The sequence below is a fragment of the Engystomops pustulosus genome, chromosome 10 (assembly GCF_040894005.1).
Source record: "Engystomops pustulosus chromosome 10, aEngPut4.maternal, whole genome shotgun sequence".
In the NCBI taxonomy this organism is placed as follows: Eukaryota; Metazoa; Chordata; class Amphibia; order Anura; family Leptodactylidae; genus Engystomops; species Engystomops pustulosus.
In genome coordinates, this window is record NC_092420.1 from 71,113,049 (window position 1) to 71,137,573 (window position 24,525).

Below are 24,525 nucleotides of genomic sequence, written 5' to 3' on the forward strand. Positions count from 1 at the left end.
TATCAAACGTGCTGTGTCAGGCAGAATTTTGGGTTGTTTTCATGGCTTCCATGTTAACTTTGTCGCCACCCTGCTGTGTAATCCACAAAATATACTGGCAAACTTTTATCATGTACCTATATTATTTGAGCGCTTCTTGCTCACCTCCTTTGGTTCCTCTCTGCCACCCATTGGTTTGAAGCCTGAGTCCATTTAGGGTATGTCGCCATGCCACTCTCTAGCCTGCCGCTGCTGCCGCTGCCTCTGCATGCCATCCCCTATAGTGTCAGGGTCAATTATTGGATGTTTTAGATGCTATCTAGCCTCCTTCAGTCACTCTGTCATGGCCATGCTGTTGCCCATAATTTTGGCATAATGGTGTGATTAAGCAGCCTCAGAGGCATCCATGCATGCTGCCCCTGCTGTTTCCTGTCCATTTCCGTGGTGTTTCCATCCTTTTCTGAGGTTCCCAGGTGTTTGGCCAAGCTTCCCTGTGCAGAGCCTTGGTCCCCTTGAAAAATGCTCGAGTCTCCCATTGACTTCAATGGGGCTCGTTACTCGAAACGAGCACTCGAGCATCGGGAAAAGTTTGTCTCGAATAACGAGTACCCGAGCATTTTAGTGCTCGCTCATCTCTAATTGTAATGAATATGGAGGCACTACCTCCATATTCATCATCTATGGATGATTTAACTGAAGTGAACTGAAGTGAACTGAAAAAGACAGTTCCTGTATTGCACCACCAGGTAGAGCCATATGGTTTATATCGTAGCAGTAAATACAGAGACATTGAGGGAGATTTATCATACGCCAGTACCTCACGCCCCCCATTTGTCGCAACTTACAGACTACCTGTATTTCACCACCAGGTGGAGCCATATGGAGTTGTTAGAGATTTTTATCTAGGCCTTAACCGCCTTTCAGTGACCTCAAATTAAATATTTCATGGAATTTTAACATAAAACCAAGACACGTCAGTCTCTTAGTGTATGTAAAGATCTTCCCACGTTTAATCACAGCTGCATGTATAAAAAGACAGAAGAATCCGCATTGGTCGGCGTGACGAGGAGATAAGGTGCTTGGATGCTATAGGCTTAGTTTAAATGTACTACAACCGCCCTCTAATACATTTTACCTTGTACCTTGGACCTTGTACACAGATATTGTTTATACTAATTTCCTGAGAAGAAAGAGATAAACTGGCACCAAAAATCAAAATATAGAACTAAAGATGAAGGACAGACTGGCTTCTCATTAAATGTCAAAGGGAATTAGCTGACAGGCCAGCAAACAGGTTACATAAAATGAAATTTGAACTGGACAGTGCTTGACCCCTGGCGTGACCCTTGGCTAATACTTATTCTGGGATTTCTTAAGTCAAGACGGCGTCCGAAACCAGTGCGATCTCCTTAACAGGAGTGTATACACTCACCGGCCACTTTATTAGGTACACCTGTCCAACTGCTCGTTAACACTTAATTTCTAATCAGCCAATCACATGGCGGCAACTCAGTGCATTTAGGCATGTAGACATGGTCAAGACAATCTCCTGCAGTTCAAACCGAGCATCAGTATGGGGAAGAAAGGTGATTTGAGTGCCTTTGAACGTGGCATGGTTGTTGGTGCCAGAAGGGCTGGTCTGAGTATTTCAGAAACTGCTGATCTACTGGGATTTTCACGCACAACCATCTCTAGGGTTTACAGAGAATGGTCCGAAAAAGAAAAAACATCCAGTGAGCGTCAGTTCTGTGGGCGGAAATGCCTTGTTGATGCCAGAGGTCAGAGGAGAATGGGCAGACTGGTTCGAGCTGATAGAAAGGCAACAGTGACTCAAATCGCCACCCGTTACAACCAAGGTAGGCAGAAGAGCACCTCTGAACGCACAGTACGTCGAACTTTGAGGCAGATGGGCTACTGCAGCAGAAGACCACACTGGGTGCCACTCCTTTCAGCTAAGAACAGGAAACTGAGGCTACAATTTGCACAAGCTCATCGAAATTGGACAGTAGAAGATTGGAAAAACGTTGCCTGGTCTGATGAGTCTCGATTTCTGCTGCGACATTCGGATAATAGGGTCAGAATTTGGCGTCAACAACATGAAAGCATGGATCCATCCTGCCTTGTATCAACGGTTCAGGCTGCTGGTGGTGGTGTCATGGTGTGGGGAATATTTTCTTGGCACTCTTTGGGCCACTTGGTACCAATTGAGCATCGTTGCAATGCCACGGCCTACCTGAGTATTGTTGCTGACCTTGTCCATTCCTTTATGACCACAATGTACCCTGTAACATCTGATGGCTACTTTCAGCAGGATAATGCGCCATGTCATAAAGCTGGAATCATCTCAGACTGGTTTCTTGAACATGACAATGAGGTCACTGACTCAAATGGCCTCCGCAGTCACCAGATCTCAATCCAATAGAGCAGTGATTTTCAACCAGTGTGCCGCGACACATGGTCGGGTGTGCCGCGGGGGAAAGTTCCCCAAACTATGGTGCCCCGTGTGTTTTGTTTCCCGGCAATGCGCAGTGATGCGCAGTCATGGCTTCTTACAATGTAGGAGACATGTACAATAACACATGCACAAGTTTTGATCCTCGTGCATTTGCCCACCGCCAATGTAATGCCCACCAATATGCTGACTATATGAGCTTTTGCCTGAGTATATGAACTGTTGGCAGAATACTCAGCATATGAGCTGGTACTTGTAGTACTACAGCAGTATACTGCATATAACAATGAGAAATACTATAGTCATGAGGCTGGAGTACTACAAGTACCAGCTCATATGCTGAGTATACGAGCTGGCACTTGTACTCTGGCCTCATGGCCATAGTACTTCTCATTGTACCCCTTTATTTTGCAGTATATGAGCCACATAATAATCAGCACCATATACTAAAAACAGGGAGAAACTGAGAACTGTTGAGGAAGAGCTTTGTGTGCGTCTTTCCACCATTCCTGCCAGGATATCCCTTTTGTGTTTATCGAAACAGGCCCAGGTTTCACAATGAGTGAGTAAAATAAATTTAGAATCTATATTATTAACTGTATGTATAATACGACTGTTTTAGTGTCATTTTGTGCTATTTTGGTTGGTGGTGTGCCCCAGGATTTTCTAAGTATAAAAAGTGTGCCGCGGCTCAAAAAAGGTTGAAAATCACTGCAATAGAGCATCTTTGGGATGTGGTGGAACGGGAGATTCGCATCACATAGCTCCCAACCGTCCCGATTTTGACGGGACTTTCCAGCTTTTCGTACCTCTGCCCCGCGTCACGGGCAGCTATGAGATTGTCACGGATTCTCCCCCCAGGTCCCGCTGTGTCCTGGCGCTGTGTCCGCATAGTAAATACTTTGAAAGTCTGAACTCACAGTACAGAATGGCTTCTACAGACATCGGGAGGGAATCCTTTTCAGAGAAGTGTCAGGCTTAACGGAGAGAGCAGGGACCACGTCATCAGCTTCAGATCAGCATCTGTCCATATATGGTCAGTGCATCTCCTAGGGTTCCCCAGAGCAGACATCGGGCAGGGAATCCTTTTCAGAGAAGTGTCGGCTTAGCAGAGAGAGCAGGGACCACATCATCAGGTCATATCACCATCTGTCCATATATGGTCACTGCATCTCCTAGGGTTCCCCAGAGCAGACATCGGGCAGGGAATCCTTTTCAGAGAAGTGTCGGCTTAGCAGAGAGAGCAGGGACCACATCATCAGGTCAGATCAGCATCTGTCCATATATGGTCTCCAGGGCTTCCCCAGACACAAGCTCTTTATATAATTAAATTACATAAAGTTTTGAGGCTGAGATTCAAACCTGGGACCTTGTGCACCATAGACAGGAGCTTAACTAACTGAGCTATAAGCCCAATGATACAGAGCTGAGGATTTCTGGTAACTAAGACATGTTATCTGCCAGTGTTACATTGTGATACAGACTAATGCACTGATATATAGAGAGGGATCTTCTCAGAGATTATTATTGTAATTATTGAGACTATTATTATTATTATTATTATTATTATTATAAATTTTATTATTTTTATTATTATGGAGATGATTATTAATAATGGTAAAAATAATAATAATCATCTCAATAATAATAATAATAATCTCCATAATAATAATAATAGTCTCAATAATTACAATAATCTGAGAAGATCCCTCCCTATATACCAAGGCAGTATATAGTCATAGTTCTTAGTTACCAAAATTCTCCACCTTGTTAATCACTGAGGTTATAACTCAGTGGGTTGAGGCGCTGTGGTATTATTGTACATGACACTGCAGGTTCTGGGTTCAAATCCCAATGAGGATAATTTTTTTTTTTTTATTGAGATGATTTTTATTATTTTAATATGGCTAAAATTTGGGCCGTGGCCAGGGAGTGATTGGGGGTGTGGCTTAAGGGGGATCGCCGGGATCCCTCTTTCCTTTTCACAAATGTTGGGAGGTATGGCATCATGGATGTGCAGCCGACAAATCTGCGGCAACTGTGTGATGCCATCATGTCAATATGGACCAAAATCTCTGAGGAATGCTTCCAGCACCTTGTTGAATCTATGCCACGAAGAATTGAGGCAGTTCTGAAGGCAAAAGGGGGTCCAACCCGTTACTAGCATGGTGTACCTAATAAAGTGGCAGGTGAGTGTATATATGCAATGTACAAAGAGAAACTTCCTGGATTTCACCACAAGGTGGCGATCTATGGATGATATAATTGTAGGTAGAGTCAAAGCAGGAGGCCACAGTCGCATGCCGGCGCAGGAAATCTCCCCTATCTGTTTTTCACCAGTGGTGTAGTTTGTAGTTTTCACAACCAAATAAGTGCCATAAATATTGTCTTTTTGCCAGCACTCTATGAGGGATATTAATGCGGTAATTATGGTTACTGTCAGTTTTCAACCAGCAGATGGCGTTCTATGGGATATATTACGGTAATTGAGTAATTGGACAGCAGATGGCGCTCTATAAGGGATAATAATACAGTAACTATGGTAGTGGCAGCATTTCGCCAGCAGATGGCGCTCTCGTATAAGGTTTGTAGGTCTCTCGTTTTATTGCCGTGCGTTTCTTGTTGCGGTTTCAGTATTTCACTTTAGCGGTAAGGAGTTAGGAGCTGATATAGAGGGAGGCCATAGGAATGTAAGTGTACGTACAGTGTGCACTGCTTCCTGATTGTGCGCTGCTTGTTGTAGTAGCCATGACTACAGGGCGGAGTGTTGTCCTGTTGTCTGAGTGATGTCGGGAGTTGTGTGCTGGAATCTCTCCACATGATGTGACCCAGGAGAAGAGGGCTGTCACCCCCGGCTGCCATCATGTCTGAGGGGCCCATTCCCCGGATCACTGCTGCTTCACACCCAGGCAAGTACAGCAGCGCTTCTGTTACAGTGTGTCAGTCACCTGTATGGACATTGTGTAACTTTCTCTTTTCCCATTTTTCTGCTTTTACTCCTCACCTTCCAAAATGTAGAACTTTTTAATTCTTCCTTTTACAGAGTCATATGAGGTCTTGTTGTGTGCGGGACACGTTGTACTCTATAGTGGCGCCATTTGATGTCCCATACACTGTCCCGGGAGACTGGAGGAAAAGCTAAATGCAGTGGAACACATTGCACCATATTCTTGTGGGTTCTGTTATTACGGCTTTCCCTGTGCGCTGTATATATGACACCTCTCCTTTATTGTTTCGGTCGTCGCAATCACGAAGATAACAAAATTCTATCCTGTTAATATGTAGAATAATCTCTATACGCCATTTTCTGACCTGTCACGTATTATACTTTGGAGTACAGAACTTTTGTCATTTTGATGACTTTTTCAGTAGTGAAGAAACGTAGATACAGCATTTGGACTTACAGCATTTACCATATGGAATAACTTTTTAACCCCTTCCCACACCTTAGGTAACTGTTCGTCATAAGGTGCGGGTAGTTAATGCACCATGATGTACATTTACATCATAACGATCGCCCGGGCTCAGAAGCTGCGGGAGCTCGACTGTGTGTGAGAGGCAAAACAGAAAAATAAAAATGTCATGCCTCTTAGAACATGGTGATGCAAAAACAAGCAAATTTCTTACCAAATAAGTTCTGTATTCTACAAAACAAGTCACCCCAAAAAACCTATATAAATATTTTTTTTATTGTACGGTGAACGGCCAACAAAAAACAAAGCTAAAAACCGTAAACCAAAATCAATGATTTTCTTATCCCCACCAAAATAGTTAAAACTAAATCTCATCATCTCCATGGGGCTTTTTTGTCGGACTGTTCATGATTTTGTGGATTTGTGCCGCTGGGACAGGGATTTAGCAGGGGATTGTGTTGCACACGATCAGATTTTGGCGCAGCAGCGCCGGCTTTCATGCGTCAGAAATCAGGGGGTGGGCTGACAGACGATCCGACTGATTCGGACTGAGCGCAGGATTTAAGATTAAAATTGTGTCGCAAGACAATGCACTTACATGCACCGGGAAGAAGAAGGTGAACTCCATCGGATCTGAGCGAGGAAGCGACACATGCACGATATTAGTGAATCGCAGCACAGTACATTATCATCAGGCAATGTACTTTCGGGAACCCCGAGGGCCTGGGTAAGTAAATGTGCCCCCATATGTCCAAATTACCAAAACATTGAAACATTTTATGGCTTGTAAAATGTGACAATGCAAGTGTGCTTAGAATGGCGCCTCCTTCCGTTCTATGCCTGTCCGTGTGCCCATACAGCAGTTTACCAACACTTGTGCTCTGTTTTCCCACATACTTAGTGCACGTTCAGGACAGATACGCACTGGCACCAGCTCAGTCCCTTTCTACACATGAGCAGAGTGATTACATCCCAGATGAAATTCTTCAAGTTCTTACTACAACTGCGCGAGGAACAGAGAAACCTGAACTGGGTCAAGTGAAGAAATGTAGACAAGCTAAAGATGCAAAGGTGTGTACAGGCCTCTTATATTTCCTCCACCACTTGGTGTCATTGAGCCGTAGGAGACGGTACCACAGGCCTTGGAACTGTGCCCCAACAATCTGCAGCAGGTGTGGGCTGACGGCTTTGTCATAGTAATCTCTACAATAATGTACAATGGGGAGTGCTCATTTATACTATTTTGTGTTTGCTTAAGGTTTCTCTCCGTGGCACAGATCAGGTTTGGCATCATCCTCTCCGCAGGAACAGGTTCAAGCATCTCACCGACCAACCGGTTTGTTTGACAGGAGCAGGGAGGTACAATAACTGTTCTATGAAATATGTTATTGGTATATTATTGCTTTATACCATGACTGGAGAGCATTATCCTGCCCATAATGTCAAATTTGGCCATTAGAAAGTCGTAAGTTGCCAATTTTGCTTACACTTATAATGTATAACACTGCAGATTATAAAAATTCTTTTTCTGAAAAATCTCCCACATTTTCTATGAACACATCTTTCAGCAAATCGTTACATAATACTTATACAATAGTCAGGATGTACATAGTGACGAGGGGGCCCTGAGGGGGCTTATGAGGAGCAATGAAGGTATTGTAAATAATTGTATATTTAAAGGAAACCTACCACTTGAAGTGGTAGGTGTAAGAAGGAAATACCGAGCACCAGCTCAGGATGAGCTGGTGCCGGAGCTTATTTCTGTTAGTGTTTTAGACCGCTGTATCGCGGTTTAAAACACTTTTTAAACTTTATAGCGAAGCTGCTTCGGCGCAGGGAGGTACGCGCTCGGCGCTTACCGTGCGCGCGGCTCTCCTTCACTTCCTATGTAGCCGTGCGCACGGTCGCGCGCATGGTAAGCGCCGAGCGCGTACCTTCCTGCGCTGAAGCAGCTTCGCTATAAAGTTTAAAAAGTGTTTTAAACCGCGATACAGCGGTCTAAAACACTAACAGAAATAAGCTCCGGCACCAGCTCATCCTGAGCTGGTGCTCGGTATTTCCTTCTTACACCTACCACTTCAAGTGGTAGGTTTCTTTTAACTACATTTGACTATATTTTGTGCTATTGGGATTAGGCAAACTAAGGCCAGGGTTTACCATAACTTTGGAGGTGAAATATTCATCAATTGTACATTACTTTTCTCTGTATATTAGCCAGTACTCTGTTCTTTGTCTTTGGAATAATCTGAACATTGGGCTCCTGATTTTTGGATCCCATCGATGTATTATTGAGGATCCATAATAATAATCTTTATGTACAAAGCCATCAGTAGTCATATGGAACAATAGGAGTGAGGGCCCTGCTCCCAAGAGCTTACAGTCTAAAAGGATGAGGGGGTGACACAAGAGCTTACAGTCTATGAGGATGAGGGGGTGACACAAGAGCTTACAGTCTATGAGGATGAGGGGGTGACACAAGAGCTTACAGTCTATGAGGATGAGGGGGTGACACAAGAGCTTACAGTCTATGAGGATGAGGAGGAGACACAAGAGCTTACAGTCTATGAGGCTGAGGGGGTGACACAAGAGCTTACAGTCTATGAGGATGAGGGGGTGACACAAGAGCTTACAGTCTATGAGGATGAGGGGGTGACACATGAGGTATAAGAGCTTGTATAATGGTCCAGCCATTCTTTATAAGGGAACAGTATAAAATAATTTAATAAATAAAAATTCTTCTGCTTGAACCAGTCATCAGCTGCCATCTTTTCTACAAGGTCAAAAGTGAAGGTGACTGCGGAGAAGCCTGGAGCTTGGTATATATCGGCTGTTTACTGTATAACAGACGGGAGGAGGACACAGGATGGATAAGTAAAGAGAGAGTTGACATTTTATACAGTTAGCGAGTGTCATAGGCTTCCCTAAAAAGATGGGTTTGAAGAGCACGTTTGAAACTTTTGAGGTTGCGTATTAGTCTGAGAGTCCGGGGAAGGGCATTCCAGAGAATTGATGCAGCTTGGGAGAAGTCCTAGCGACGTCCATGAGAGGTTTGAATTAAGGTAGAAGTTAAAAGCATGGGTTGGGAGATAGACTGAGATGAGAAAATAGAGATAGAAATAGAGAGATCCATCCTTGAGATAGAGCACTACTTATATCATGAACTTAAATTATAATGTTATAATTTCTTCATATTTGAAATGCTGCATATATCCTTATAACCAATTTTTAAAATTGTTTTACTGCTTCAGAAATTGAACAGACTGTGCTAAAAATCAAATCAAATCTCCTTAAACAGACAACAATGCAATATTATTGTAATGGATAAAAATATGTTGTTTCATTCTGTTCAGAGCGGTAAAATACCCTTACATGTCGATATTTCAGGGATATTTCCTTCCTCTGTGATGCTTTAGAGAAAAAGAATACGACAGTAACACTATCATCAAGCCGAGCTGATAAGACGCCTAGAACAGCGGTAAGTCTCTGCACCTTCACAATCACACTAAAGCAGTAATTTAAACCTTTTTTGAGCCGCGGCACACTTTTTATACTTAGAAAATCCTGGGGCACACCGCCAACCAAAATAGCACAAAATGACACTAAAACAGTCATATTATACATATAGTTAATAATATAGATTCAAAATCGAAACCTGGGCCTGTTTCGATAAACACAAAAGGGATATCCTGGCAGGAATGGTGGAAGGACACACACGAAGCTCTTCCTCAACAGTTCTCAGTTTCTCCCTGTTTTTAGTATATGGTGCTGATTATTATGTGGCTCATATACTGCAAAATAAAGGGGTACAATGAGAAGTACTATGGCCATGAGGCCAGAGGACAAGTGCCAGCTCATATACTCAGCATATGAGCTGGTACTTGTAGTACTCCAGCCTCATGACTATAGTATTTCTCATTTTACATTTCTCATTGTTATATGCAGTATACTGCTGGAGTACTAAAAGTACCAGCTCATATGCTGAGTATTCTGCCAACAGTTCATATACTCAGGCAAAAGCTCATGTAGTCAGCATTATTGGTGGGCATTACCTTGGCGGTGGGCAAATGCGAGAGTCTCTCTGCTCTCAGGATGATGCGCCGGCCTCGGTGACGTCATTTTGTCGCGGAGGTTCAAAGCTTGCGCATGTGTTATTGTACACGTCTCCTACATTGTAAAAAGCCGTGACTGCGCATCGCTGCGCATTGGCGGGAAACAAAACACAGGGGGCACCATAGTTTGGGGAACTTTCCCCGCGGCACACCCGACCCTGTGTCGCGGCACACTGGTTGAAAATCACTGCACTAAAGCCTCTGCTGCCCTAACCCCCCATGGCAGGTAGTGTAGGCTGAGACTACTGTGTGTATAGAGATACTTCATAATGTCTCCAGCTAATGTCTCAAACAAGAGACTGAAGGCTTTTAGCCTGTAGGTAGTTTGGGACCACCTTGATAGCGCTGGGGTGTAGGGTCCATATTTGACTCACTGCTTTCTATTGCTGCAACTAATTGCTGCACTATTCTTCATGCCACACTAATTTCTGCACTAAAATGTGCGGATCAAACGCCATACGTATCATGCAAAGCCCAACAGAAATGTATTGCACACCCTATGTTAACCCCTTAACGAACAGGCTCTTTTTTCTTTTTGCATTTTCATTTTTCACTCCCCACAATCTATAACTTTTTTATATTTCCATGTAAAGAGTTGTATGAGGGCTTGTTTTCTGCATAACAAATTGCACTTCATAGTGACGGTATTTAATATTCTATGCCGTGTACTGGAAAGCAGGAAAAAAATCCAAATTGGTGAAAAAATGCATTTGCACCGTTTTCTTGTGGGCTTGCATTTTACGGCTTTCACTCAGCGTCCTCTGCACGCTACACAGCCAAACTGCACATAGTACAGACTGCACTGTTCTTAGTAAATGTAGGCCGGTGTATATGATATGTGCTATGTGCAGTTGCCTGTGTAGTGTGCAGAGGGCGCCATATTCAAGATTTCTGGTGCACATTCTTCATAAATTTTCATCAAAATCTCAACTTTTTTGGGTGCACTTTTAACTGTCAGACTTTGCATGATAAATGTGTCGCACAGTCCAACTGAGCACCGGAACGCCCATTTCAGTGCAGAAATGTTTGACGTGAAAAATAGTGCAGCGTGCACCGGAAATGTGTCTCAGATGCTTCTTAAATACATGTGAAAGCAGTTTGCACAGAAAAGAATAGGCAAAGTCCGCCAGTAAACTGATGTACGGCCCCCAGTAAATTAGGGCCTATGTGTGTGTATATAAATGAGATTACAAATATATATATATTTTTTTTTTTTTAAGGGGAAAGGTGAGCCCATGCCTCTCCTAGTTGAGCCCCTGTGCACATGCACTGGAGGCCTGCTGCAGACCCATATTAGAGGACCCACAGCACCTTTCCCACTGAATTTCCAAGTTGGAATAAATGACAAGCCCAAGCTGCTGGTTTAGTAGTACCAAAATTCATACAGGTTACCTTTAAGTATGATGTCCTATGTTATATGTGCTATATGCCAGCAAAAAGAGATGGGCCATGTCCAAGCCCTTGTCCTTTACAAAATGGACTAAGGTTGTGCTGTACACTGGTGTGATTTGCAGATGCATTAATATGGATCATTGTGTAGTCTACTATGCACACAGGCAGCTCATGGCTCACAAATACTCTCATCTGAACGTGGTCTTACTATAGCACTGGTACTGTTATTAAAGTGTGCCTCCGGCTCTCTTGTCCCTTCCTCCCACTATAATATGACACTGAATTACTATTGGAGATACGATCTATGTTATAGGTAGGTAGAGCTTCATTGATCATCGCCACTCTTCACATGAAACTAGTGGATTGTGCAGTTACTATTGACATTAATTGTGATTGGATGTGGATATTAAGATGTTTCTTTCAATATAATAATTAAGAATATTTTTATTTTAGGAGCGAAGCATCGAAGAAAGTCTTATTCCAAATGATTTTTACATTGTAAAGAATAAAGGTGTTTTGGGACTTGAGTATTATGAAGAGTGAGTAAAAAATGTTCTTATTCTTAGGGGGATAATGAGGGGGCTTTCAAAAATGATGACACAGTGATGTAGACACAGTAATGGAAATTACACGTTATCCAACTTTCAACTTCCCATTACACATGATGAGTGCAAAAGAGGTGATTAACCCTCTGGGGGTGGCTTACTTCCCTGGAGAATAAAAGGTTGGGCATGATGAAGTTTAACATGGGGGGGGTGACTTGCTGATCGGTGAGGGTCCTCCATGGGTGACGAGGATGGATCCATTCTCCACCCAATGAATAGAGAAACCAGTCTGGCGGTGCAGAAAGCTGAGTGCAGTACTCTGCTGCCCTGGTTAATGTAATGGCTGTGTGTATTTTCCACCTGCAGCTCCATGAGGTCATGTGATCATCACTACGTTTGGCTGTAGTCTGTTGGTTGCAGTGCATCCAGTATGGCCAGTGTTTTGGTGATGGCAGTTACACATCATTACTATGGTAACAGAGCAAGAAAACCTGTTAGATCCTCACTGGGAGCAGAGCATAAGATGGAGGAGGAGTTACTGAGAACTAAAGGATCATGGGACTTGAAGTTTCCAGTGGCAGCCATCTTGGTGATAACTCTGCATGCTTTAGAGAGGCCATAAAATTTTGTGAATCATAAAATCAAACTATTTAAGCTCCGTTTTGTGACTAATGACATTGAGTTTTGTTACATTCATTTATTTATAGCATCATTATAGCATTATAGCATCATTGACTTCTAATATTTTTCTATAAATTATAAACTAAACTACCGTATATACTCGAGTATAAGCCGACCCGAGTATAAGCCGAGGCCCCTAATTTTACCACAAAATACTGGGAAAACCTATTGACTCGAGTATAAGCCGAGGGTGGGAAATGCATTGGTCACAGCCTCCCCAGTGTATATAGCCAGCCAGCCCCTGCCCCAGTGTATATAGCCAGCCAGCCCCTGCCCCAGTGTATATAGCCAGCCAGCCCCTGCCCCAGTGTATATAGCCAGCCAGCCCCTGCCCCAGTGTATATAGCCTGCCAGACCCTGCCCCAGTGTATATAGCCTGCCAGACCCTGCCCCAGTGTATATAGCCTGCCAGACCCTGCCCCAGTGTATATAGCCTGCCAGACCCTGCCCCAGTGTATATAGCCTGTCAGACCCTGCCCCAGTGTATATAGCCTGCCAGACCCTGCCCCAGTGTATAAAGCCTGCCAGACCCTGCCCCAGTGTATATAGCCTGCCAGACCCTGCCCCAGTGTATATAGCCTGCCGCCACTGCCGGACAGATCGCACAGAAGATATACAGGGGTCGCCGTAAAGGTGAGTTTAGATATATTTATTTTTTTGACTCGAGTATAAGCCGAGTTTGGGTTTTTCAGCACATTTTTTGTGCTGAAAAACTAGGCTTATACTCGAGTATATAAGGTAAGTGTATAACTTTGAGAACTTTTCCTTTTAATTTTACTTTATCATTTTTCCTGTAGTAAGTACACAACTCTGCTAGAAGATGATGAAAAGAAGCTCCGCCTCTTTCCTTCTATGTAAGTGCATATCTTGTCCATTATTTAATTATTTTGCTGAAATGTTAAAAAAAATGATGACATAAAATCTGGTCTAAAATATTGACGAATATCTTTTCTTTAGGAAACCAAGTGGCAGAGCAGAGGTTATTCAGCTGATGAAGGTGATGGACACCATGCTGAAGCAAGCAGGTATAGATGAAGAAGAACTGCAATTGGAAGGGCCTACACAGGTAAAATATCCCACCAATTGTAGGTATAAATCATTTATGTAAACTAGTAATAGCGTGGGTTTATAGATGCATTTGTGGTTCCATCTGTCTGTTCTATCAAAGGGACAGAACAACAGGATTCCAGCTGAGAATAGATCTGTAACATGGAAACCAATGGTGCCCCTCTGAATCTACTCACTTTTTTCATGTATATTTGACACAGACACATTTCTGTTTCTATTCTGCATTTTCTTATAGATAGAACGTACAGTGGTCATAGAAATATAGACTCTGTACAGCTATACAGGAGTCCCAATCAGCAGTTCAGCCCATGAATGCAGTCACACATATTGCATTTATTCCCAATCCACAGGATGAGTGTATGATTGCTGGGGATCCAGCCATCGGGACCCTCAGTAATCACAAGAACAGGGCTATGCAAATACCGCCTATGGATGCTGATACAGTAGTCCCATAGAAGTGAATAAAGCAGTGTATTACGAATACACACTGCCAATCCATTCATGCACATTACTTGTGGGCCTCTGTTTTTGTTTGGTATCAGTAAACCAACAATCAGACTCATTGGGGCCAATGTTTAAAGTTACGTGCATGGTGTAGAAGGGGCATAAAAATTGCATTTTCAATGGGTTGTACCAAAAATGTAGATTATTCAGGCCTTGGATCCTATAAAACTGGTGTTCAACACCTGAAAAAGTCTCCATTTTTTGATTTGTCTGGCCCTTTTGCACCATGCGCTTGTAAATGATAGTTATCTAGGGCTCAAACAGCCCTTCAGTTGTGAGGTGACTTTCAAATTAACCCTTTTAGCCAAAAAATGGCTCCCGGTACCGGGATGAGAGCACACACTAAGACACACCAGTCTCTTAGAAAATGCAGACTCACAATCTTTATTAGCAAACAGCCACATATAAAAAACACGGAAAATGATCTGCATAGGGACGTGAAAAGGTGTTAGAAAACTGCAATGCTGTAGGCCAGATGAATATACCAGAACATTCCCTTTAAGACATTCTTCCAGAAGCCTTGTTCTTAACTAAACGGAATGTTTATACTAATTGTCCTTGTGTTAGCTTTGCAAAAGTCACAACATGGCCTTCAGACAGAGAAGCTGTAATTTCTAAACAGTTCACACAAAATTAAGTTTGAATCATGACATGGGTGGACAGTGGTCAGCAAGACAAAAATGGCGTCCGGTTGGACCGAAATGGCATCTGTAGAGAAATATATCTCTAACATGCGCAACCTTAAAAAAAAAGTTTGGGTATGGTGGGAATCAAGGTTACAAGGGCAGGGATGCCTTGACCAGAGAAATGTATTATTATCTGTGCCAGAAATTTGGTGAAGGTTAAAGCTGTAAGAATCAAATTCCAAGGCAAGACTGCATCACCATTGCTTAAAGGTAAAAACTTATTAGTACTTAGGGCATGTTGCGCACTTGGTGCACCGATAACTAAGACTGGCGCGCGTGTCTTAATACAACGGCCATATTGGGGCAGATTTACTTACCCGGTCCATTCGCGATCCAGCGGCGGGTTCTCCGTCGAGGATTCGGGTCTTCACTAAGGTAGTGCGCCCGATGTCCACTAGGTGTCGCTGCTGCGCTGAAGTTCGTTGGAGTTCACTGGAGTTCACCATCCGTTGCTTTGATTTCCACGGTTTTTCCGAATCCGTCAGGTTTCCCGATGGCCACGGCCCCCGATTTCCGTCGCGTGCATGCCGGCGCGATGCGCTACAATCCGATCGCGTGCGCCAAAAACCTGGGGAAATTCGGCGCAAATCAGTAATTTCCGGGAAACCCGACGAAAAAAAGCGATTCGGGCCCTTAGTAAATGACCCCCATTGTGTTGAAATTAAGGAGTTCTAAAGTCCCTGTGCAAAATACATATTTGTCCTAGGGAACTCTCTCTTTGCTTTTTCTTATTGTTTTCTCCGATTATGTAGCTCCACAATCTCCTGGAATTGCTGAAGACGGAACAAAACATCTACAACATTGTGTTTCATGAGTTGATCCGACAAGTCAGCGTAGAGTGTGTGGAGAGAGGAGAACTACTTGCTAAGCTCAGGTCAAGTATATTAGTATTACGAGTAGTAATATTGCAAGTCAAGTCACAAGATCAGGAATTGATCTAAAGGGAGCTGTCTTCTTTAAGGTAGCTGCAAATTTTATTTTGCCATCCTGGAAAACTAATTTGCACATTTCTTACCCATAACTGTAATTATGGTGATCAATCAAAGAAAAATGAACCTTGCACAGCAAAGTGTAACGCCAAGTAAAAGTAATGGTCGACACACTCAAAACAAGTAATCAAAAAGCCAGAAAAAGCAGTGTGTCACTGACATAATGGGTTCAGAAAAACATAACAAATTTTATTTGTATCAAACACTGAACACAAACACATATCTAAAATCAATTAAAATTGTACCGAAGTACATACAATTATCTACCATGTTGTGCACTGTAGTTGGTGCAGAAACAAGACACCTCCTGAATGGGCAAAATATACCCAAGCCACCCCTAAGTATTGAAAAAACAGGTATAAAGTGCAAATGCATATATCAAGCTGCCATAAAGGTAAATGCGAGGTAAATGGATGCCTACAATGCAATCATAGTAAACATTCAATACAGGTAATGGAGGCAAACCCTAGTGCAAAATACAGATAACCTGGCAATAAACCAGTAAAATAGCAGCATACAAACGGGGTGGTAAAGTTGTCAGGAGGTGGAGGGCTCCCCACGCGTTACGTCTCCAACTGGAGACTTCCTCAGGGGTAAAAGATGCCCCCTGTGTTGCTGGGCTCCCCTTATATACCCCCTACGTTTCACTCACCCTCAGCTGTAGAAACATGTGTTCAACATTATGTCCCTGAAAACCGGAAGTAGCATGTCACATGATCGCTGAAACCGGAAGTAGCATGTAACATGATCGCGAAAACCGGAAGTAGCATGTCACATGATCACGATAGGTCACATGATCAAGGTAAATATGGTTACTAGGTGACCGAATGATACCATACAGTGTTAGATTGGTCGCTTGACGATAGTAGCGCAAGAAGGCGCTATTGCGTAGGATACCATGAGAATAGTATTATTGGAAGTGTGAAAAAGATTTTTTACAATGATTGCCTTTAGTATGTAAAAAATGTGCAAAAAAAGGGAGCACCCCCTGTGGACAGCGTGATTATGAGAAAGGATACTGACATTTAAAAGTAGTGAGAGTAGCAACCAAACGTTATTATGCGGCACTAAATAGTTTACATGAGACGAACGGCGAAGCATCGGCCATCAAGCAGAATATGTTGTCAATATACATTATTATTATGAATAATAGATATATGGAATCCAAAGATCTAAATACCGATGAGTCTATCTAGACACAATGAAAAAAAAGGGTATTTTAAGAAAATAAATGGTGTATATTATAACCATTTATTGTGAACAAATAATAGTAGTATGTGCGATAATAGAACAAGTGATTACAAGTGATAGAATCTGTAGATGACAGAAAAAATATTTGTTAGCAGGTAAATATCATTGTCTAAGGGCAGTAGACAAAAACAGCCCTTGAAAATCAATAGATTCCTAAAAAAAAAAAAGTAGAAAAGCTCAGAACAACGGAAACACCAAAGTGCCAACATGTTAAGAGGTAAGTAATCACACGTAGGTGAGTATAAGATATTATCATGGTATATAATGCAAATTTTCCAAGGGTATGGATTCAAAAAATGATCACATATTCTTGCCCTACTTGAGAGGTATAGTATATTGTTGTTAATACATGACGCTTATCAAAGTATAGTATCCATCGGAGATGGTTTGCAAAATATTGGTCTATTGAAGATATACTTAGAGACCAAAGAATAATGGATGAAAAATATAAGGTTGAAAAGAGAGGATGAAGGGATACCAACAGGGTAAAGAAGGGGGTATGTAGGGGAGCCACAGCAAACCACGATATAGTTATCACACGAATGAACAAACCTGTGTTCAGTGGGTATGAACATAAATTGTAAAACAATTGTAGTAGGTTAAGTATGGTAAAAAGTCCTGAAGGGTATAGGTCATAGGTCCATGATGAAGAAGGGATGGATGAAAGTAACAACAGTCCATGTGGGTCAGAGACCCCTTTGTCGTCCTCCTGTTGTTATAATTTGTCTTCTTTTTATAGTTCTGAGAAGGTTGCTTCCAAACAGTAGATCCTTCTCATTGACAGGAGGAGGGGCTTTGTCGGTCACTGCGAGGCACATCGGGTTGAATGGTCACATGGTAATGGTTAGTACTAAATTCGAGAAAATGTGGACAAGAATTAATTCAGTGTACAACAAATGAGTGGGGAAAAGTGACAAGGGAAAGTGACTGTGTAAGTGATAGGGGGGCCATAAGAGTCCCAAGCTACAAGGGGTGAATAACCCAAAGGAAAAAGGTGTAAGACCCGTGAAAATAAAAAGTGTAAGGGTACCATATATACCGATGGTGAAAGAAGAAAAGAGAGAGGTGAGGGATGGAAAAAGCGGATAAGGGAGTGAATAGTGAATGGTGTGTGGGGTGCATGGGGTAGGTATTTAAACTTACCACGGAGTATCACATTGATCGTGGATGCTTTTCGGTGTCCTTCGTCTGGTGAGGATAACGTAAATGTCCTCGTTAACGTTTGTAGTAGCCTGTAAACAACAAATCCTCATTGATGCCCTCGGGTGCTCGGGTGCCCAATTGGTATATCCAACGGGCCTCCCGCCTCAAAAGCTCAGAAGTTATGTCTCCTCCTCTCACATTGGTATGTACCATGTCTAGGCCAATTACCTTGATCCCCCTGGTTTTGCTAGCGTGAAAGTTGCGGAAGTGGGCTGCAACAGTAGAAAGGGTCTTACCTGACAGAAAATGTGAGCCAGCATTCGTGATGGTTGATAGATGTTGTTGGATTCTCTTCCGAAGCTCCTGTGTGGTCTGACCCACGTAAATTTTCTGACAGGGGCAAATCAGGGCATATATTACATTTCTGGTACGGCAGTTCACATAGTTACGTAGAGAGAAACTCTGGGAAGAGATTGGTTGTACAAATGTCTGGGTAGCAGGCATCAGAGAACAAATCGAACAGTTGCCACAGGCATATGAGCCTCTCAATTTTCTGCCTCTGCCAGTGGCCTGTGTCGGACGTTGAAAGTGACTATTGGATAAGTTATCCTTGAGGTTCTTGGCACGTTTTGCTATTAAGGTGGGTTTATCCGAAATGAAGTTTTTCAATCGTGGTTCACCCCTTAGGATGTTCCAATTCCTTGACAGGATTTCCCGAATATCCGACCACTGGTTATTGAAATTAGTTACAATGCCCAACTTGAATTCCTTCGTGTTACTTTTTGGTGTTAATAGATCTTGTCTATGCGAATCCCGGGCCCTGCGGTAGGCTTTAGAGATTACTCTTTTAGGGTAACCCCTGTTGAGGAATCTATCCGTCAATTCCGATGCATTCCTGCGAAAGTCATCCTCTTGTGTACAATTTCTTTTTACCCGGATAAACTGTCCCACAGGAATGCCTGTTCTCAAATGTTCTGGGTGAAAGCTGTTAAAGTGAAGTAAACTATTAGTCGCGGTGCTTTTCCGAAAGAGATCAGTGACCAGCCGGCCATTCTTTTTTGTTAGTTTAAGATCCAAGAATTCAACTGCCACCTGTGAAAAGTTGGAAGTTAGAACAATATTCCAGGGATTGTTGTTAAGTTCAGTTATAAATTCTTTACATAATTCCAAAGATCCATCCCACAATAGAAGAATATCGTCTATGAAACGATGCCAACTTCTTACGTGCCGTTTATAATAAGGCGTTGGGTACACGTGTTCGCCCTCCCACCACCCCAAAAAGAGGTTGGCATAGGAGGGCGCACAACGTGCACCCATCGCCGTCCCAGATATTTGTTTGTAAAAGCAATGGTCGAAAATAAAATAATTATGCTTCAGCACGTACCCGAGTAGGTCTACGAGGAAAGAGTCGTGTCTCCTGTCTCCTGTCGAGTTTTTGTCCAAGAAGTAAGATACGGCAGCAATTCCATCATCATGTGCAATATTGGTATATAGTGACTCCACGTCTAGAGTCACCAACCATGTATTCTCTGTGAGACGGATTGGTTGTATCTTCTGTATGAGATCCGTTGAATCCCTAATGTAGGACGGCAAAGATAACACCATGGTTTGTAGGAAATAGTCCACATAGCTACAGGCCTTCTCACAGGTGCCCCCAATCCCCGACACGATGGGTCGCCCCGGTGGGCATGTCAGGGACTTGTGCACCTTCGGGAGCATATAAAATGTGGGGACTTTGGGATGACTGACTGTGATGAAGTCATGCTCTTTTTTTGAGATAATCTCAAATTTTAGCGCAGAATCTAATAAGCGCTTCAATTTATCTTGGAAGACAGAGGTGGGATCAGAGGGTAGCGGTGTATAATATGACCTGTTGCACAGTTGGCGTTTGGCTTCCATTAGATAAAGGTCCACAGGCCATAGAACAATGTTCCCCCCCTTATCCGCTTCCTTGATAAGGAAGTTTGGGTTTGTTTTGAGTGTTTTTATGGCAAGTCGTTCCTCCCTCGTTAAATTTTCCCCACTGTGGCGATTGTCTGGTAATGTCCGAATGTCATTAGCCACACTGTTGTAAAATAGTTGTAAGGCTGGTATAAGTGAGAGGTTAGGTGTCATTTGAGAGGGGTTGCGTAATGGACAAGATTTCCTACCTGGGTTGTCAGATATTTCATTTTCACGCAGTAGGTCCAGGAGATCACGAAAAGCCTGTCGATCAGATTCCGGTACCTCATCCAGGAGTGATGGTTGATGATACAGTGTTTTAAATGCTAGCTGACGACAGAACAAAAAAACATCTTTGGTTAGTTCAAATCTGTCCAATTGGCACATGGGTGAGAAGGTTAACCCCTTACTTAAGACGGATAATTCCATGGTGGACAGGGTGTGGTCAGAGAGATTAATAACCCGTAGTTGTTCCCCTTGTTGACCTCTGGGGTTTGTTAATTCCTGTTGTATCGTCGTTTGTCCCTCTTGTAAGTGGGAGAGGGTCACTTATCACTAATTATGGTGATAATATTTGAAATAACACCTCACTTTTCTGTCATAATGGCAGTTTCACATGAAAGTGTTAATAAAGTGTATATAAAGTAAACGGCTTGTAAAATTATTTATCAGGACAGTCCTCTCTAAGAAACTTCCAACCCTGGTCTGTTACAAGCCCATACATTTGGTGAAAAAAAGTAACATAGCAGCAAGAAACAAATAAAATAAAACTGGGACAAGAACTTTTGTGCTTCTCAGAAACTTTATTTTTTGGTTTTGCTAAAGCCAAACCTTATCCGATATGATTTGTTTTTGTAGGCAGCGATATGTAATGTTATTGAATAAGATTCCACAGCAAGTCCTCAGTCTCTACAATGACCTTCTGGCACAGCGAGCATTGGATAGATGTCTAACTGAAGAGATCATTTATTTCAAGAATTCCCTTGGAGAACTTACAGAGTAAGTTTATTCCTATTACTTTGGGTATATTACGTGTTATATCAAATCTTAGAAGTGTCTAAGGTTACAAGTTTTCTGGTCTTGTACCTTTAAATCACTGTGGTAAAGAGCGTCTACACACAGTTTTAACTGTACAAAGCTGTGGACAGTGTAAGGTATTGACCCTATAGAGCTGTTTAACAACCCCTTTGTGTTTACTGATAGAAGAGGTAGCCCCCCTCCACTCTGCTCTCTAGTCACTATTTTAGCAAATCTAACTCAGGATCAATTGGCTGATCTGTGTTCAGTGAAGAGACCTAACACACCGGTGCACCCCAGTGCTCCAGGTCTAGCTACAGTCATGGAATACAATAATTTTTCACAGTCCTAATGATACTAAAAAAACACACAATTGCTACACAAAACTCCGAGGCCAATGCCTAAAACTGTGCAGATTGTAGAGTCAAAACTTCTGGTAGACTCACTTTAAAGAAGTTAAAGCGGTATTCTCCTCTGGGCATTCACATCCAGATTCATTAATCTGTCATAAATAAACATTTTTTCAATTAGATGTTATTAAAAAATGTTTACCTGTGTGAAGATAATTTCTCATAAATGTATTCATATGGTCCCTTAGAAACAAGGCTGTGTCCCTGGATACGGCCACCTCTGCTGGAGAGATTGCACAACGAAACAAAAGGTTTTTGTACATGAAATGTCCGGGAGTTACTGTATGTCCCGCACCCTTCCTGTGGTAATGATTGCAGAACCCATGTGGTCAGGCAGGGCTCAATAGCACATGTCTGGCCACTGCTGCCAAAATGTGAGGTGGTCGTATCCAAAGAAGCTATCTCGTTTCTAAGGGACAACATGACTACATTTATGAGATATTATCTTCACACAGGAACATTTTTTTTAACAACATCCAATTGAAGAAATGTTTACATGTGGCAAATTAATTAAATTAAATGTAAATGCCCAGATGAGAATACCCCTTTAAACCAAAAATATTGAAAAAATTGTCAGCTCACCACTAATTTTTTGATCCATTGTCCACTATGGAGTGCCAGGAGAGGAGGAGGATCTGTGACGGCTTCAGCTTGGAACAAATATCAAAAAAGGAGGAATCTCCAGCACTATATTTCATTAGAACATGTTAAAAACATTTTGGCTCGAAATGCGTAGATCTTTTGCTTTTTACCTGATGCACATCTCTGTTTTTTAACATGTTCTAATATAATATAGTTTTATATTTTTTATAACTGAAGTGCTGGATATTCCTCCTTTTTTCACTTTAAAGAGGACCTGTCACCATCTACAGCTCCTTACATTCATATATACTTAGGAGAATTTAACATACCTTCCCTGATAGTTTTCTGGTAAACAATGGGGCAAATTTACTCACCCGGTCCATTCGCGATCCAGCGGCACGTTCTCTGCGGTGGATTCGGGTCCGGCTGGGATTCACTACGGCAGTTCCTCTGACGTCCACCAGGTGTCGCTCCCGCGCTGAAGTTCCCCGGAATGCACTGATCTTCACCAAGCTGGACCGAGTAAAGGTAAGCGCGAGTCCAGGGACACTTTTTTTTTTTTTAAATGCGGCGGTTTTTCCGAATCCGTCGGGTGCATGCTGGCGCCGATGCGCCACAATCCGATCGCGTGCGCCAAAAACCCGGGGCAATACATGGAAAATCGACACATATTGGAAATATTCAGGTAACACGTCGGGAAAATGCGAATCGGGGCCTTAGTAAATGACCCCCAATGTATGTAAAAAAATGCATTTCCGGCATTTTTCGCGGTTTTCCGCCCCACATACATTACTACTTTGCGATAGCCTTTTACATTTAAATAGTTATGAATTATTTTAACTAGAAACTATATAAGAATGTTATGTCCTTGTTTCTTCCAGTGAGTTATACCAAGTACGGGAACATGACATGCGCGTGAGCAAAGATGCAAAACAAGCACAGGCTGAACTGGCTAAGGCCCTCAACAATGCCAAGAAGAACGCCAAGTAAGACTAACTACAGTTCTATACATCACCTAAATGTACATTCCCTGAAGATGGTCACACACTGCAAAATTGCAATATTTTATGTAAAATATTCATGGATTAAAGTTTAAGGTTCAGTTCACATGTTCTCCCAATTACACCAATGGGAGTCCGTTATGTCTTTTTCACACAAGCAGCATTATCCACTCATGGAAAAAAGTAGTAACTACCCCATATTCCGGTCGAATCTGTAATCTAAACCAGCCCTTAAAGAATAATAAAATGCAACTGTTAGAAGTGATCTGGGCAAATGCCTACAAAAAAAACCCCAAAATTACCGGCACATGATAAATGACATCATAAAACATATGTGGATGTAGGGTACACTATAAGATTGCTGGCTTTCTCAGTCTTTTAGAAGAGTATCGTGAGTTGTATGAATTACAAAGAAGTCGTCTGGAGAAACAACTACTTCACCTCACTGAAGAAAGAGATCTTTGGAGTTCTGCAACTTACAGACTGGCAAGAAAGGTAACTTTATGAAAATAAATAAAGAACATACACCCAAGTTCTATTTCAGAATTTACATGACAATCGTAAACATGCCTTGCAGCACTTTCAACCAATTTAGGCCGCGGTCACAAGTACCACTAGGTGTCCGTCATAACGCGACGCTAGCGCACAGGGGGAGGTCCTTGGCCCGAACGCACATGCGTTTCCAGGGAAACGCATGCGATTGTTAAGCCGATCACATGCGTTTCTCTGGAAATGCATGTGCGTTCGGGCCGAGGACCTCCCCCTGTGCGCTAGCGTCGCGTTATGAACGGACGTCTAGCGGTACGTGTGACCGCGGCCTTAGACCCGTTTATGTCTTGCTTGATGATGGCTTGTGGATGGGTTATGTCCTCAGAGAACAGTTTCATAACTGTTTTTTTTTTGCATCATGTATTCAGCTGTCCACCATCTCTGTAGCCACTTGACATTTGACAGTTCTCAGGAGACCATGTCCCATGATCACTGGTGCTTGGTGCTCTCAGTGCTGGTGGAATCTGGAAAGAAGCACATGATCCAAATACCAAACACCAATAATAAGAACAGCCATCACAATCATGTTAGCATAATCATGTGGGCATATTGGTGAGGGATTGATTGAGTTAAAATATATTTTTAATGAGCATATAATGACTCTAGTTCTGTCATAAATCTTATCGCAAATTTATTCTTAGGTTATAGAAGAGAATCAACTACAGCTGGCTCGTAGGTTGTACATGAGTGAGAAGACCTGGACAAAGATTGTCCGGCATTTCATTGTACTCCTTGCATCAAATGTGAGTTACTGTGTAATGTAACATAATCAAGTCATCTACTGAGATTATTTATTACTTTCATAGGAAGCAA

At 42.4% G+C, this 24,525-nt stretch overlaps 1 protein-coding gene across 4 annotated transcripts in view; it reads left to right on the forward strand.

The window, feature by feature from the left end:
- Nucleotides 1-5,025: 5,025 nt before the first annotated feature.
- AXDND1 (axonemal dynein light chain domain containing 1) overlaps nt 5,026-24,525 on the forward strand; it is a 40,166-nt gene continuing 20,666 nt past the window's right edge. The window contains exons 1-12 of one of the 4 annotated variants that reach the window (XR_011850410.1): nt 5,026-5,340; nt 6,746-6,915; nt 7,103-7,203; nt 9,229-9,319; nt 11,799-11,884; nt 13,369-13,425; nt 13,529-13,637; nt 15,582-15,703; nt 21,012-21,152; nt 23,044-23,148; nt 23,538-23,658; nt 24,354-24,455. Coding sequence is in view for 3 of the 4 variants with exons in the window: in XM_072128465.1 (XP_071984566.1) it covers nt 5,295-5,340; nt 6,746-6,915; nt 7,103-7,203; nt 9,229-9,319; nt 11,799-11,884; nt 13,369-13,425; nt 13,529-13,637; nt 15,582-15,703; nt 21,012-21,152; nt 23,044-23,148; nt 23,538-23,658; nt 24,354-24,455 (1,251 nt within the window). In the remaining variant the exon portion in view is untranslated. Of the gene's footprint in view, nt 5,341-6,745; nt 6,916-7,102; nt 7,204-9,228; nt 9,320-11,798; nt 11,885-13,080; nt 13,205-13,368; nt 13,426-13,528; nt 13,638-15,581; nt 15,704-21,011; nt 21,153-23,043; nt 23,149-23,537; nt 23,659-24,353; nt 24,456-24,525 lie in introns of those variants that run through there. The other 3 variants (XM_072128465.1, XM_072128466.1, XM_072128467.1) reach the window with 3 other exon arrangements.